Consider the following 13,174-nt stretch of genomic DNA (forward strand, 5'->3'; position numbering starts at 1 on the left):
TTCCTGAACGTGTAACTGATGAAGTGTTCATAGCAATGTCAAAGGCCCTAAACTTCATCAACCCTGATGAACTTTCAATGCAATGTATTTTAATTGCTTTAAATCGATTTCTTCAGGTACGATAATTCCCTTTTCTTAAACATTATGTTGCCTGCATAAGTGTGTGTTTTACACGGCCATTTCATTGATATCATATTTGAATGGAATCAGATTAGTAATAAACTCATTCTATTTCAAATATAGGGTTTGTGAAACAAAGGATCACGTGCTTTTTCTTCTCAACTAATTTGTATATTATTGAATTCTTAAATAGGAGAAGCATGGTTCTAAGATGGCCTTTTTGGATGGCAACCCCCCTGAAAGGCTTTGTATGCCAATTGTTGAACATATTCAGTCCTTGGGCGGTGAAGTCCATCTTAATTCACGCATTAAAACAATTGAATTAAACGATGATAACACAGTGAAGAGCTTTTTACTTAATAATGGGAAGGTGATTGAAGGGGATGCTTATGTGTCTGCAGCACCAGGTATGTTTATAAGACTTCCACACTAATAAATTAATTTTGGTTTAAATATATCTTTAGTCCCTGCAAATATGGAGGTTTTTGGTTTTAGTCCCTGTAAGGTTTTTCATTGGGATTTAATCCAAGCAAAATCATAAACTTTCATTTTTAGCCCGTAACGTTAATTACCGTTACAAAATCAATGAGGCGGCAAACGTTGATGTCGCGTTGCTGAATCAGATTAATGAATAAGCAATTGTTGATGACTCATTATTTCTATTTATTATTTCAAAAAAATAAAATCTAAAATTCTTCATCTTCATCCTCATCTACACTACCCCTGTTTCTTCAACCTAAAACTCAAACTCAGAAAACAAAAACTCAAAAATCTGCACACCCTTCAGCTAAAACCAAACACATCTTAACTCCACATCCATTTTTTCCAAATCCCCCCTCCCCCAACAACCCCTAACCCTTCCCACCTCATATCTTCCCTAACCACTCTAATGCCCAGCTATAAACAAGGTCGCAGTGAGGGTGAAGAGAAAAAGATCCCCCATATCAATGCCTCCTCCTTCAACAACCCCAATCTCAAATCCACCACTCCATCAATGTCCCAAACCCGCTACTCCTTTAGCTCCCAATCCTCATCTGTGTGATCCTCTTCTTCCTCGCAAGTCTCCGACTCTCGTTGTACTATATCACTGCAGTTCCGACTTCCGTTGCCATTGTTTCTGTCGCCATAAAAAAAAGTTCAGTGTTTGAGATCGAGCAAAAAACGGTTACACGCTACAAAAGATGTCAAGAAATGGAACACCCCCAAAAGAATAAACACAAAGAGAGTGGTTTTTCTTGGGTAGAAAATAGCGGGGTTTTGAAAATAATGGTGTGTCGGTGTGAAATTGAAAATGCAACAAAGAGAAGAAATGTTAGGGTGTTTTTGTTTTCTCTTTATGGGGAAGATTACAACCAGAGATTTGTTTGGTTTTGGATGAAGATTGTGCTAATTTTTTATTTCCTGGGTTGAATTTTATGTTGAAAAATTATGTGCAGACGGTGATTGAGACGAAGAATGTAGAATTTGTTTTTTTAAATAATTAGAAATAATATAAGTCATCAAGGATTGTGTATTTAAGAGTTTGATTCAGCAAAGCCACATCAACTACCGAATGCCTCTTCGTTGTTTTTATAATGGTAATTAACGCTAGGACCAAAAATGAAAGTTTTGCAGGGATTAAATAAATAAATAAAATCATAGGGACTAAAACTAGACATCTATATTTGCATGGACTAAACATATATTTATACCATTAATTTTTTATCGGCATTCTTGGTCTCCATCTCTTCACATTTTTGAGGATTATTCCCTTTGGAACAGTGGATATTCTGAAACTTCTTCTGCCTGAGAACTGGAAAGGGGTTCCTTATTTCCAAAGATTGGATAAATTAGTTGGAGTTCCGGTCATAAATGTTCACATATGGTAAGTAATGGCTTTTGATGTCAAAAAAACTAAAGTCCAAGCAAAAGTTATGCTCCAAATTATTATTAAACTATTATGGTTATTATTATTTTATTTTATTATCAAATATATAAACTCTCATGTTCACTGAAAATTTTGGAATAGAAATCTGTGGCTGAGGGATTTGTCTCAAACTTTTTTAATGAACAGTTTCGGTAAATGTGCAAGTTATATCTTCTTTGACTGGTGTAATAAGAAGTATCAAAATAAGATAGTTGTGGAAAAACCTATTTCAACCTGTAAAATAATCACTGGCACTAACGGATGCAGAAATATAGTTTTGTTATTGTGAAAAAATTCCTCGTTATATTGACATATCTTCCCAAAATTCAGAATAATAACAAAATTAGTTTGTAATATTTTTCTGTGAGGATTATTTTATCAGCTCCACCAGCATGCTGACATATTATATTTACATATTAAATTTGCAGGTTTGACAGAAAACTGAAGAACACCTATGATCACCTTCTCTTTAGCAGGTTTTCCTCTCACTTTGAATGCCTGTGATGTCTCGAAGGGATAAAATAAAAAATTAATGTTCACTTAATTAGTTTGGTTCTAATTGTGTTGTGTATGTTTCAAGTGCCTGAGGTTTTTAGCTATGAAGATCACTTGTTTTGTGTTGTGTGAAATGGACCTTTTTCTTTCTTTGCATTCCTGATAGCACTTTTGGATTATAAATACATCATTTCATCAACTCACTTCTACAACTTATATTTTTTCGTCATGCAGAAGTCCCCTTCTGAGTGTATACGCCGACATGTCGGTAACTTGTAAGGTAAAAGTCACCACTCAAATGTATTTCCTCTATCCATGCGAAAGTTGTGGTCTCAATGTTCTAGACTAGCATATACCTGTATATGGTTGTATTAAATTGAGGCACCTACATGAATTAAGATAGTAGATAAACAGTAAACTCAGCACAAATTATTTCAATTTTTTGTTATATGTGATCAAATTTCTTCTTCAGATAAATATTGGTTTGCTTATCGTTGAACAATTGAATGCTGTTTGGTAACTGTGTTTAGGAATATTATAACCCAAACCAGTCTATGTTGGAGCTGGTTTTTGCACCAGCCGAAGAATGGATTTCACGTAGCGATGAAGATATTATTGATGCTACCATGTCTGAACTTGCCAAACTATTCCCTGATGAAATTTCTGCAGACCAAAGCAAAGCAAAAATTGTTAAGTACCATGTTGTTAAAACACCAAGGTTTGAGTCCCACTGAATTGGATTATTTCTTTTTAACTTGTTTTTCTAAACATATACAGAACTTATGACATTTTCTTTTGTCTACTGAATCCTGATGGAGCTGACTACAATGTTTCAGGTCGGTTTACAAAACTGTTCCGAATTGTGAACCTTGTCGTCCCATACAAAGATCTCCTATAGAAGGTTTCTATTTAGCTGGAGATTATACAAAACAAAAATATTTAGCTTCCATGGAAGGCGCTGTTCTTTCTGGGAAGCTTTGTGCACAGGCTATTGTACAGGTAAAATCTGTCGTGAAAACATCTACATAATTTGCAACAGAAGGATAAAAGATTCATCAGCAAGAAATGCTAAATTTTGAACACATTTGAAATTATAATTTGATGCGAAGAATAGTATCCTTGAGAGTTCCACATTGGATAGTCATATGGGCTAAAAAATGGTTGAGTTGGTGGTGAATGTTTCTAATCTTACAGACCGATTTTGTATTGTTGCTAAATATATGCAGGATTCGGAGCTACTTACTGCTCGTGGCCAGAAAAGAATAGCTCAAGCAAGTACTGTTTAACAAAAACAAGCTTTGAAGATAAATTCTGGTAAGAGTACAGGAGTATCATAACAACTTTGGCATTGGGGGAGACCGGGAACTCGCTGATTGATTTACCATATCAGTTCATACAAATATTGATTCCAGGAAAATATTTCGACAATGATATGTCATGCGGTTAACTCTAGGGAAATGCCAATATAAGCATATACAAGTTCATTACTTCTTTATTTTTAGTATGGCCAACACCTGAAATCTGATCCCTTCCTAGTCATTGTAGTCATGTTTGTAATAATACTATGTCACAATTTATTATTTAATCTTGTATACCCTATTAGATAATATTATTATATATTAGTAGTAAGGGTTAGACAATATTATTATATATTAGTAGTAAGGGTATTTTAGATATTTTCTATTTTCCTCTATATATACTCATTGTAACCCTATTAACTTCAGTTTTGGTTTATTATATGATATGAAACCCTAGAGTGGTTGTTTTCTCTTCTTCCTCTTTCTTCCTCTTTTCATTGTTAACATGGTATCAAAGAGCTTTGGTTGATTTTGGGATCTACCGTAGAGAAGAGAGAGACTATTTTGATAGGAAAGACAACCACCAAAAGAGAAAAGAGAAGAGTAACCCTATTCCCGATTTTGTTAAATCAGTCTCAGAAAAACATCGATTGCGCATTCGTTAACCGTTGGATCGGGCTGATTTTTGGACAACAGGTTCGCAACATATAGGTCTTCGTCTTCAACGGTCGGATCGACGAAACGACGTCTGGAGAGGGAGAAATCGTGCTCGCACAGCACCAGGTTATCCTTAATTTATTTTCTCTCAGTGATTGTGTTTGTCGTATTTTTCTGTCATTATTTGTTATGGCTGGTGTTAAGGATGATTCTCTTCAAGCTGTTAGTGTTCACCTCAATGGACAAAATTACTCTTATTGGAGTTATGTGATGAAAAAATTTTTGATTGGAAAAGATATGTGGGGTTTTGTTGATGGAACTTCTGTTAAGCCTACAGATAAAAAGGATGAAACTCAATATGCAAAAGATCTGAAAACATGGAATGTTAGTAATTCAAAAATTATTACTTGGATTAATAATTCTGTTGAGTTGTCTATAGGAGTACAACTAGCAAAATATGATACTGCTAAAGAGATTTGGGATCACTTGAAACGTTTGTATGTTCAGTCTAACTTTGCAAAACGTTATCAGTTAGAAAGTGATATTAGAGCCCTTAAGCAGAGCAGTATGACCATTCAGGAATTCTATTCGGCAATGACTAATCTGTGGGATCAATTGGCTCTTATGGAATCACCTGAGTTGAAAGCTGTCAAAGCATACATTGATCAAAGAGAGGAGCAACGTCTGGTTTGGTTTCTAATGGCTCTTCGTGATGATTTTGAGGGCCTTCGTGGGGGTATTTTGCATCGTTCCCCCCTTCCTAATGTTGAATCAGTAGTTAGTGAATTGTTGGCAGAAGAAATCAGACTTAAGACTCATTCTGGTATGTTAAATAAGGAAATTCTCTCAGCTCCTCCATCTGTTTTTGTTGCTCCTGTTCAAAAAAAAACATCTCAAGGGAGAGTTGGGCTTGGTAATGATGAATGTGCATTCTGCAAAGAAAAAGGTCATTGGAAAGCACGTTGTCCGAAATTGGGGAGAACACATAAGAAGAATTTTAGGGGGCCATCGTCCAATGTTGTTGCTTCTGCTCCTCCTACCATTGACTCTAGTTCTGGTTCTGTATACTCATCTGAGAGTGCTTCCCAAATATCTGATATTGCAGAACAACTTCAAAGACTTCTTGCCACTCAATCACATGCCATGTCTGCCACCTCTTCTAAAGGTTTGAACTCCTCTGGTATGTCAGGTATATCTCCTTCCATATGGATTCTTGATTCTGGAGCATCTCATCATATGACATACGATGATAAATCTTTTGTGTCTGTGAAACCTGCCTCGTCTGTGTCGGTTATAACTCCTATGCCACTAGCAGGCATTGGTTCTGTCTCCACACCTAACTTGTCTCTTTCTAATGTTTATTATATTCCTAATCTTACTTTGAGTCTTGCTTCTGTTAGTCAAATATGTGATTTCGGTTATTCGGTTACGTTTTCTTCCACTTCTTTCGTCTGTGTCAGTTATGACTGCTGATGGCACTCCTATGCCACTAGCAGGCATTGGTTCTGTCTCCACACCTAACTTGTCTCTTTCTAATGTTTATTATATTCCTAATCTTACTTTGAGTCTTGCTTCTGTTAGTCAAATATGTGATTTCGGTTATTCGGTTACGTTTTCTTCCACTTCTTGTTGTGTGCAGGATCCACATTCTGGGAGGCTGATTGGGACAGGCCATAGACAGGGGGGACTTTACGTTTTGGATGAACTACGACTCCCAGATATTGCAGCCTCAACAACTACTGCTGACTTATTATCTAGTTTTCGCTTGAATTCATTATCTTCTAGTTTTTATTTATGGCATTCTCGCCTTGGACATGTTTCTGCTTCTAGATTAAAATATTTGGCTTCTACTGGAGCCTTAGGAAAGTTAAAACCCTGTGATATCTCAGATTGTTGTGGTTGTAAACTTGCTAAATTTCCAGCTTTACCGTTTAGTAAAAGTGTTTCCGTTTCATATGCGCCTTTTGATTTAGTTCACTCTGATGTTTGGGGTCCATCACCGGTGCTCACCAAAGGTGGATCTAGATATTATGTTTCGTTTATTGATGATTACACTCGTTATTGTTGGGTTTATCTTATGAAAAATCGGTCTGAATTTTTTGACATTTATCATATATTTCGTGCAATGGTCAAAACTCAACATAATTCTGTTATAAAGTGTTTTCGTTGTGATTTAGGTGGTGAATATACCTCTAATAAATTTTCTGAATTACTTGCTTATGATGGCACTCGCCACCAAACATCTTGTACTGATACTCCTCAACAAAATGGAGTTGCTGAAAGGAAACATCGTCACATTATAGAGACTGCTCGTTCCCTTTTGTTGTCCGCTTCAGTTCCTAGTGAGTTTTGGGGAGAAGCAGTTCTTACTGCTGTTCATGCTATTAATAGAATTCCATCCTCTATCATATCAGGTTTGTCTCCCTTTGAAAAATTATATGCTTCTACCCCTGATTACTATTCTTTGAAAGTTTTTGGTTCTACTTGTTTTGTTCTTCGCCCTCAAGTAGAGCGCAGTAAGTTGTCTTCTCGTTCAGCCATGTGTGTTTTTCTTGGTTATGGGGATGGTCAAAAGGGTTATCGTTGTTATGATCCTCATGCAAGAAAACTTTATGTATCTCGTAATGTTGTTTTTCTTGAGCACATTCCTTTTTACTCTGTTTCCTCTGATTCGCAGATTACTAAGAGTTCTGAACTAACCCATATTGATCCGTTTGGTCCTAATGATAGCGCTTCTAGTGATTGTACTATTGAGAATTGCAGGACAAATACTACTACTCCACATGATGACATCCCTCTTGTCCCCCCGGCTGTCCAACCACCTCCTGCGATTGTTGATCCTCCTCGTTACCCTTCTCGTCAACGTAAGTCTACTCAGTTACCTGATTTTGTCTATTCAACTTACTCAGCTTCGTTTGCTTCTTTCTTAACCTCTATTCACAGTTTGTCTGAGCCCTCTTCCTATAAAGAGGCTGTTCTTGATCCTCTTTGGCAGCAGGCTATGGCAGAAGAACTATCTGCATTGCACAAAACCAACACTTGGGAATTAGTACCTCTTCCTCCTGGAAAACGTGCTATTGGGTCTCGTTGGGTATACAAGATCAAAACTAAGTCTGATGGGTCAGTTGAGCGCTACAAAGCACGTCTTGTTGCTAAGGGTTTCTCTCAACAATATGGTATGGATTATGAAGAAACTTTTGCTCCTGTAGCCAAGATGACCACTATTCGTACTCTTATTGCAGTTGCATCTATTCGTCAATGGCATATTTCCCAAATGGATGTCAAAAATGCCTTTTTAAATGGTGAGCTTCATGAAGAAGTCTATATGGTCCCTCCACAAGGAGTTTCTCATGATCCAGGGGAAGTATGTAAGTTAAAAAAGGCTCTATATGGTCTTAAACAAGCTCCTCGAGCTTGGTTTGAGAAATTCTCTACTGTGATCACTTCTCTTGGTTTTCGCTCTAGTGAACATGATTCTGCATTGTTTATAAGGTCCACCACTCATGGTCGCATTATACTTTCTCTATATGTTGATGATATGATTATTACAGGTGATGATGTTAGTGGAATTAATGAGTTGAAATTGCAGTTAGCCAAACAGTTTGAGATGAAGGACTTGGGAACTCTTCGCTATTTCTTGGGGATTGAAGTTGCCTACTCTCCTAGAGGCTACCTTCTTTCTCAATCCAAGTACATTGCCAACATTCTTGATCAGGCTCGTCTTTCTGATACTAGAGCAGCAGATACTCCTCTTGAGTTGAATGTAAAATATGCTCCCTCGGATGGTGTTCCTTTACCAGATTCCACTTTGTATCGTACTTTGGTTGGCAGCTTAGTGTATCTTACGATTACCAGACCTGACATTGCTTATGCTGTTCATGTTGTTAGTCAGTTTGTTGTCTCCCCCACTACAGTACATTGGGCAGCAGTTCTTCGGATTCTTTGTTATCTTCGAGGAACTCAATTTCAAAGTCTTCTCTTTCCATCGTCATCCTCATTGGAGTTACGAGCTTATTCTGATGCTGATTGGGCTGGTGATACCACTGATCGTAAATCCACCACAGGGTTTTGTATCTTTCTTGGAGACTCTCTTATTTCTTGGAAGAGTAAGAAACAAGACATTGTGTCTCGCTCTTCTACAGAAGCTGAATATCGTGCTATGGCATCAACTACCGCTGAAATAATTTGGTTGCGTTGGCTTTTGTCTGATATGGGTATCTCTCTTGCTGAGCCAACTCCGATGCACTGTGATAACAAGAGTGCTATTCAAATTGCTCACAACTCGGTCTTTCATGAACGCACCAAACACATTGAGATTGATTGTCATTTTACTCGTCATCATCTTCAGCATGGAACTATTACTCTACCATTTGTCCCTTCTTCTTTACAGATTGCTGATTTGTTCACAAAGATGCATTCCATTAAACGTTTCCGTTTTTTAGTTGACAAACTCTCGATGCTCCATGTTAATGCATCGTGAGTTTGAGGGGAGATATTAGATAATATTATTATATATTAGTAGTAAGGGTTAGACAATATTATTATATATTAGTAGTAAGGGTATTTTAGATATTTTCTATTTTCCTCTATATATACTCATTGTAACCCTATTAACTTCAGTTTTGGTTTATTATATGATATGAAACCCTAGAGTGGTTGTTTTCTCTTCTTCCTCTTTCTTCCTCTTTTCATTGTTAACATACCCAACGTCTTTTAAATTGATGTAGTATCGTGTATATTTATTTATCAGCCAAGTCCACTTTTTTCAAAACTTTTTGGGGGGAGCAGCAAAATATTCCCAGAAGGGCATCTCTAGAACGAATCAAATCAACAACTCCAATAATTCTCGTTGAAAAATTGTTCTTAATCGAAGCATTTAGTTGTTTTCAACATATCTAGAACGAATCAACTATCTCCTATCGTAAAGTTTCTTACATTTTCAATAATGTAAATAAATATATAAACTTAAATAATTTGACATATTTATAAGTCTAATTGTAAAATAGACATTAGATAAATTATTTGGATTCCTAAAATGTCACTTTAGATTTCAAATAAAATTTATATTATGAATAAGACTTTTAAAATTCAACTCAGCTAATAATGTTAACATGTTGAGAAATGTTAATGTTTTAAATAAATCTCAATTATCCTAAGAGTTTAATCCTACACTCCCACAATGAGGAAACCTTAAATTGACAAAAAAAAAGGTATGTGGTTAAGCAGAGTTAACATGTCATCACATATTTTCAAAAGGTTGTGTCACTCTATAAAGTCTAGTTAGATTAAGCTTATTTTCACTTTTTTGTATGAAACTTATATCATTCTTAGGGATGTAAATATTTGCTTTAGAATCAAACATAAAAAAAAAAAAAAAACAACAACAACAATCAATTTAGTTTATCTGGATTAACCTTGAGATTGATTTGCTAGTCACTGTTCACACTTGTTCTTGATATGAATTAGCCCAACTATTTAAAAAAAAAATGGGCCAATTATTATTATTATTATATTTAAAAGCCTTAGTGAATGCGAAGGAGGAGGAGAAAAGATATTGGTGGTCGAAGAAATGACACGTGGAATGTAAATTCTATCGCCTATTTTTTTAATTATTATTATCCAAAATCCAATCCAAATTGATTTGTTCATCAAAAAGAGAAAATAGTATCAAGAGAAGTGAGTGTGGGTTTTGAAGTTGGAGTGGAATGGCCATCTTCTCTACAACGTTAGGTTCCTTCGCTTCCATATCCTTCCTCTCACATTCACAACCCGACTCTTTTTCTTCTTCTACCGTCAATCCATTCACTTTCCCCAAATTCCCCCACAAGTTCGCACCTTCCCAATGCCATCATCATCATCGTCATAAAATCTTCGTCTCTGGTAGTAGTAATAGTAGTAGTGATACCCACATTGATGAATTCGCCAGTGGTCTTCTTCAACGCCCTTCTGCTCCTGACTCATACGAAGCCCTTCGCCAAGCTCGGGTCTGTTTGTCTGTCTTTCTTCATTTAATTCTCTTTTTCTTAATCACCAATTATTCATTTTTAATTACATGTTTAGCTTAATTATAAACTACTGGTAATAACTATTCTTTTACCCTAACTGCATGTTAGGTTTCAAATCTCAATTGTTGCATGCTATTGCATTTACTATTTTGGAATTTAAGTTGTGACCTAGCGAGTTATTGAGTCTAAACATAATTATCAGTTTTGCATTCATGTCAATTTCTACCACAACATTATATGTAATGATGTGTTGTTGATAGATTATATGTAAATTCTATTGTCAATTTCTACCAATGAAGTATGTGTTTTGTTCTAAAACTTCATTTCTGCAATGAAGTAGAGATCGTCAGATTGGAAGGCTGCAAACGCATATAGAGATAGCGGACTCATTTACAATGGTAGGGTTGAGGGTTCTAATGCTGGAGGCTTGCTGCTTCGGTTTTACTCTATCATGGGCTTTCTCCCATACCCACAGTTGAGCCCATTGCATGCTTGTAAAGGTATTTCTTCCTTAATGTTTCTCGCATGCTTCTTGTTTTCTTCTTTCCAAAAGGCATCAGTCAAGAAGGATTAAAACTTTGTATTTGAAAATTCTCAATAAAAATTAATAATAATGGCTTTGGTATCCATAACTTATAATACTATACAGATGTTGTTTAGTCACTTAGTTGTGTGGACTGTGGATATATTTTAGTTGCTAAAATTTAGTCATAATAGCATGTGCAATTTCTGTTATTGACTTATTGCAACTTTGATTCTTTTTGTGCAGCACCGGAGAAAACTATCCAAGAAATTGCAAGAGACTTGCTCGGTTCCATTTTACCAGTCAAGGTATTTATATTATTTAGCTAATGAATACTACCTTATTTTTCCCCTGTGAATCCAACACTATCTGTGGCTTCTCTATCTAGTAGTCCAGAAGCTTCGGTGTAAAAGAATCATTATTCCCTGAATCTTGACAACTAATGTGTATTCTTGCAGTACAAGAGCCATATTATTTGAGCCATTTCAAGCACTCTCTGAACCTTAAAATGTGGCAAATTCTTAAGTCTTGGATCTTTTATATTTTAATGTATTTAGTGGTTCCTGCATCAGTTTGGCATCGTAATCCTTTTAAAATGCTCAATTAGGTTATAATATTTTGAACCTGCTTGCTAGGTTTAAACAAAGGGTTGTTTTGAATTTTTAAATGATGACAGTTTCTTTTGACTTTAGGTAATAATAGTAGATGAAGATAAAAGGAAGTTGGTCTTATCTGAAAAAGAAGCTTCCTGGTTTAAACATTCAAAACATGTCAACATAGGGGACATTTTTGAAGCAATAGTTGGTTCTGTTGAGGACTATGGTGCTTTTGTTCATCTGCGTTTCCCTAATGGTAACTACTATGCATAGTTTGTATGTTTATGGTATCTTTTTTCAATTTATCCTGGAAAAATACAAGTAACATCACCAAATGCTGCAGGTCTTTATCATCTTACTGGACTGATACATATCTCAGAAGTGTCATGGGATCTAGTTCAAGATGTAAGAGACTTCTTAACAGAAGGCGATAAAGTGAGGGTCAAAGTTATAAGTATTGATAGGTGAGATTCCCAATAGTTATGCCTTTTAAGGGAATTTTCTATTATTTTTTTTTTTGCTGAAAGACTAAACACATGTCTTAATGTCATTGGGTTACAGGGCTTGTTGGTTGCCCAATTTCCTTGTATAGTAGTTAACTATGTTATTGGCTTTAACTTTAGTGAAGCTATGTGTTTTTCTTTGTCTTGAACCAAATCGGTTTCTTAGCTGTTGAGTGCTTACAATGTCCTACTTCTCTTCTGAAAAAGTTAACGATGCTTTACAATAATGAGGCGATGAAGGTCGAACACTAAACTTTATGGTTATGGAGACTCTGATGCCATGTCATAAACTATCCTAAAAACTTAAGTTATTAGGTGGAGGCACGTGAATGGAGTTTATATCTAACTTGGATGATGACTTTTTTGCCGCTTGATCTTGCAGTGTGAAATCGAGGATTACACTGTCAATTAAACAGCTAGAAGAAGATCCACTTCTAGAAACTCTGGATAAAGTAATACCTCAGGTTTGTATACACTAAATGCATACATTGTATAAACTAAAAATCTAGACACACATGTATAATATATTGATGCATGGATATGGGTATCCAAATGCAGGTGAGTGTGTGAGAATAAGTGGGAACTTGAGTACGTTAATGTGTATGAGCATCCATGTGTCTCTCTCTCAAGACAGTTTTGTAACTCCAAGTTTTATTTTGCAGGATGGCTCAGCTGCTCTGGATATTTTCAGCGGTAGTAATAGCAGTGGCATCGAGCCCCTTCCAGGGCTGGAGACAATTCTTGAAGAGCTACTGCAGGAATATGGGTATGTTCCCATCATTGTTTGAAGTATTCAGCTTCTTGAAATACCCGAACTTAGAGATACATCCATCCCCTGCCCTATACGGTTTCAATAATTCTTTTGATAAAAAGATAAAATATTATTAATAATGGCTAAGGATAAGAAATCCTCCTATATAGAAAAACGAAAGCAAATACCCAAGTGGCTAAAAATTGTTAATAGCTTCTTAAAGTTAACCTATATCATAAATTGAAATTTACTAAGCACCAAAAAGAAACCATACCTTATCCCATTACAAAAAGACGCCCTTGAAGGCTGCACGGGAAAGA

General features: G+C 35.9%; 2 protein-coding genes across 3 annotated transcripts in view; both read left to right on the top strand.

Moving 5' to 3' along the window:
• The window catches only part of LOC101499699 (15-cis-phytoene desaturase, chloroplastic/chromoplastic), a 7,762-nt gene extending 3,468 nt beyond the window's left edge, over window positions 1-4,294 (top strand). Inside the window, exons 6-13 of the mRNA XM_073369221.1 lie at window positions 1-116; window positions 314-527; window positions 1,882-1,984; window positions 2,455-2,502; window positions 2,756-2,801; window positions 3,052-3,239; window positions 3,358-3,520; window positions 3,748-4,294. The exon at window positions 1-116 is cut by the window's left edge and continues 4 nt beyond it. Of these exons, the coding sequence (XP_073225322.1) occupies window positions 1-116; window positions 314-527; window positions 1,882-1,984; window positions 2,455-2,502; window positions 2,756-2,801; window positions 3,052-3,239; window positions 3,358-3,520; window positions 3,748-3,807 (938 nt within the window). The 3' untranslated portion in view covers window positions 3,808-4,294. The remainder of the gene's footprint in view (window positions 117-313; window positions 528-1,881; window positions 1,985-2,454; window positions 2,503-2,755; window positions 2,802-3,051; window positions 3,240-3,357; window positions 3,521-3,747) is intronic.
• Window positions 4,295-10,109: 5,815 nt separating this feature from the next.
• Window positions 10,110-13,174, top strand: part of LOC101500009 (uncharacterized) — a 4,525-nt gene continuing 1,460 nt past the window's right edge. Inside the window, exons 1-7 of one of the 2 annotated variants that reach the window (XM_004502212.4) lie at window positions 10,110-10,460; window positions 10,822-10,981; window positions 11,251-11,312; window positions 11,697-11,856; window positions 11,944-12,064; window positions 12,486-12,567; window positions 12,766-12,869. In XM_004502212.4, the coding sequence (XP_004502269.1) occupies window positions 10,182-10,460; window positions 10,822-10,981; window positions 11,251-11,312; window positions 11,697-11,856; window positions 11,944-12,064; window positions 12,486-12,567; window positions 12,766-12,869 (968 nt within the window). In that variant the 5' untranslated portion in view covers window positions 10,110-10,181. Of the gene's footprint in view, window positions 10,461-10,818; window positions 10,982-11,250; window positions 11,313-11,696; window positions 11,857-11,943; window positions 12,065-12,485; window positions 12,568-12,765; window positions 12,870-13,174 lie in introns of both variants that reach the window. The other variant, XM_012716393.3, reaches the window with a different exon arrangement.

This window comes from Cicer arietinum, chromosome 5 (assembly GCF_000331145.2).
Source record: "Cicer arietinum cultivar CDC Frontier isolate Library 1 chromosome 5, Cicar.CDCFrontier_v2.0, whole genome shotgun sequence".
Classification (NCBI taxonomy): Eukaryota; Viridiplantae; Streptophyta; class Magnoliopsida; order Fabales; family Fabaceae; genus Cicer; species Cicer arietinum.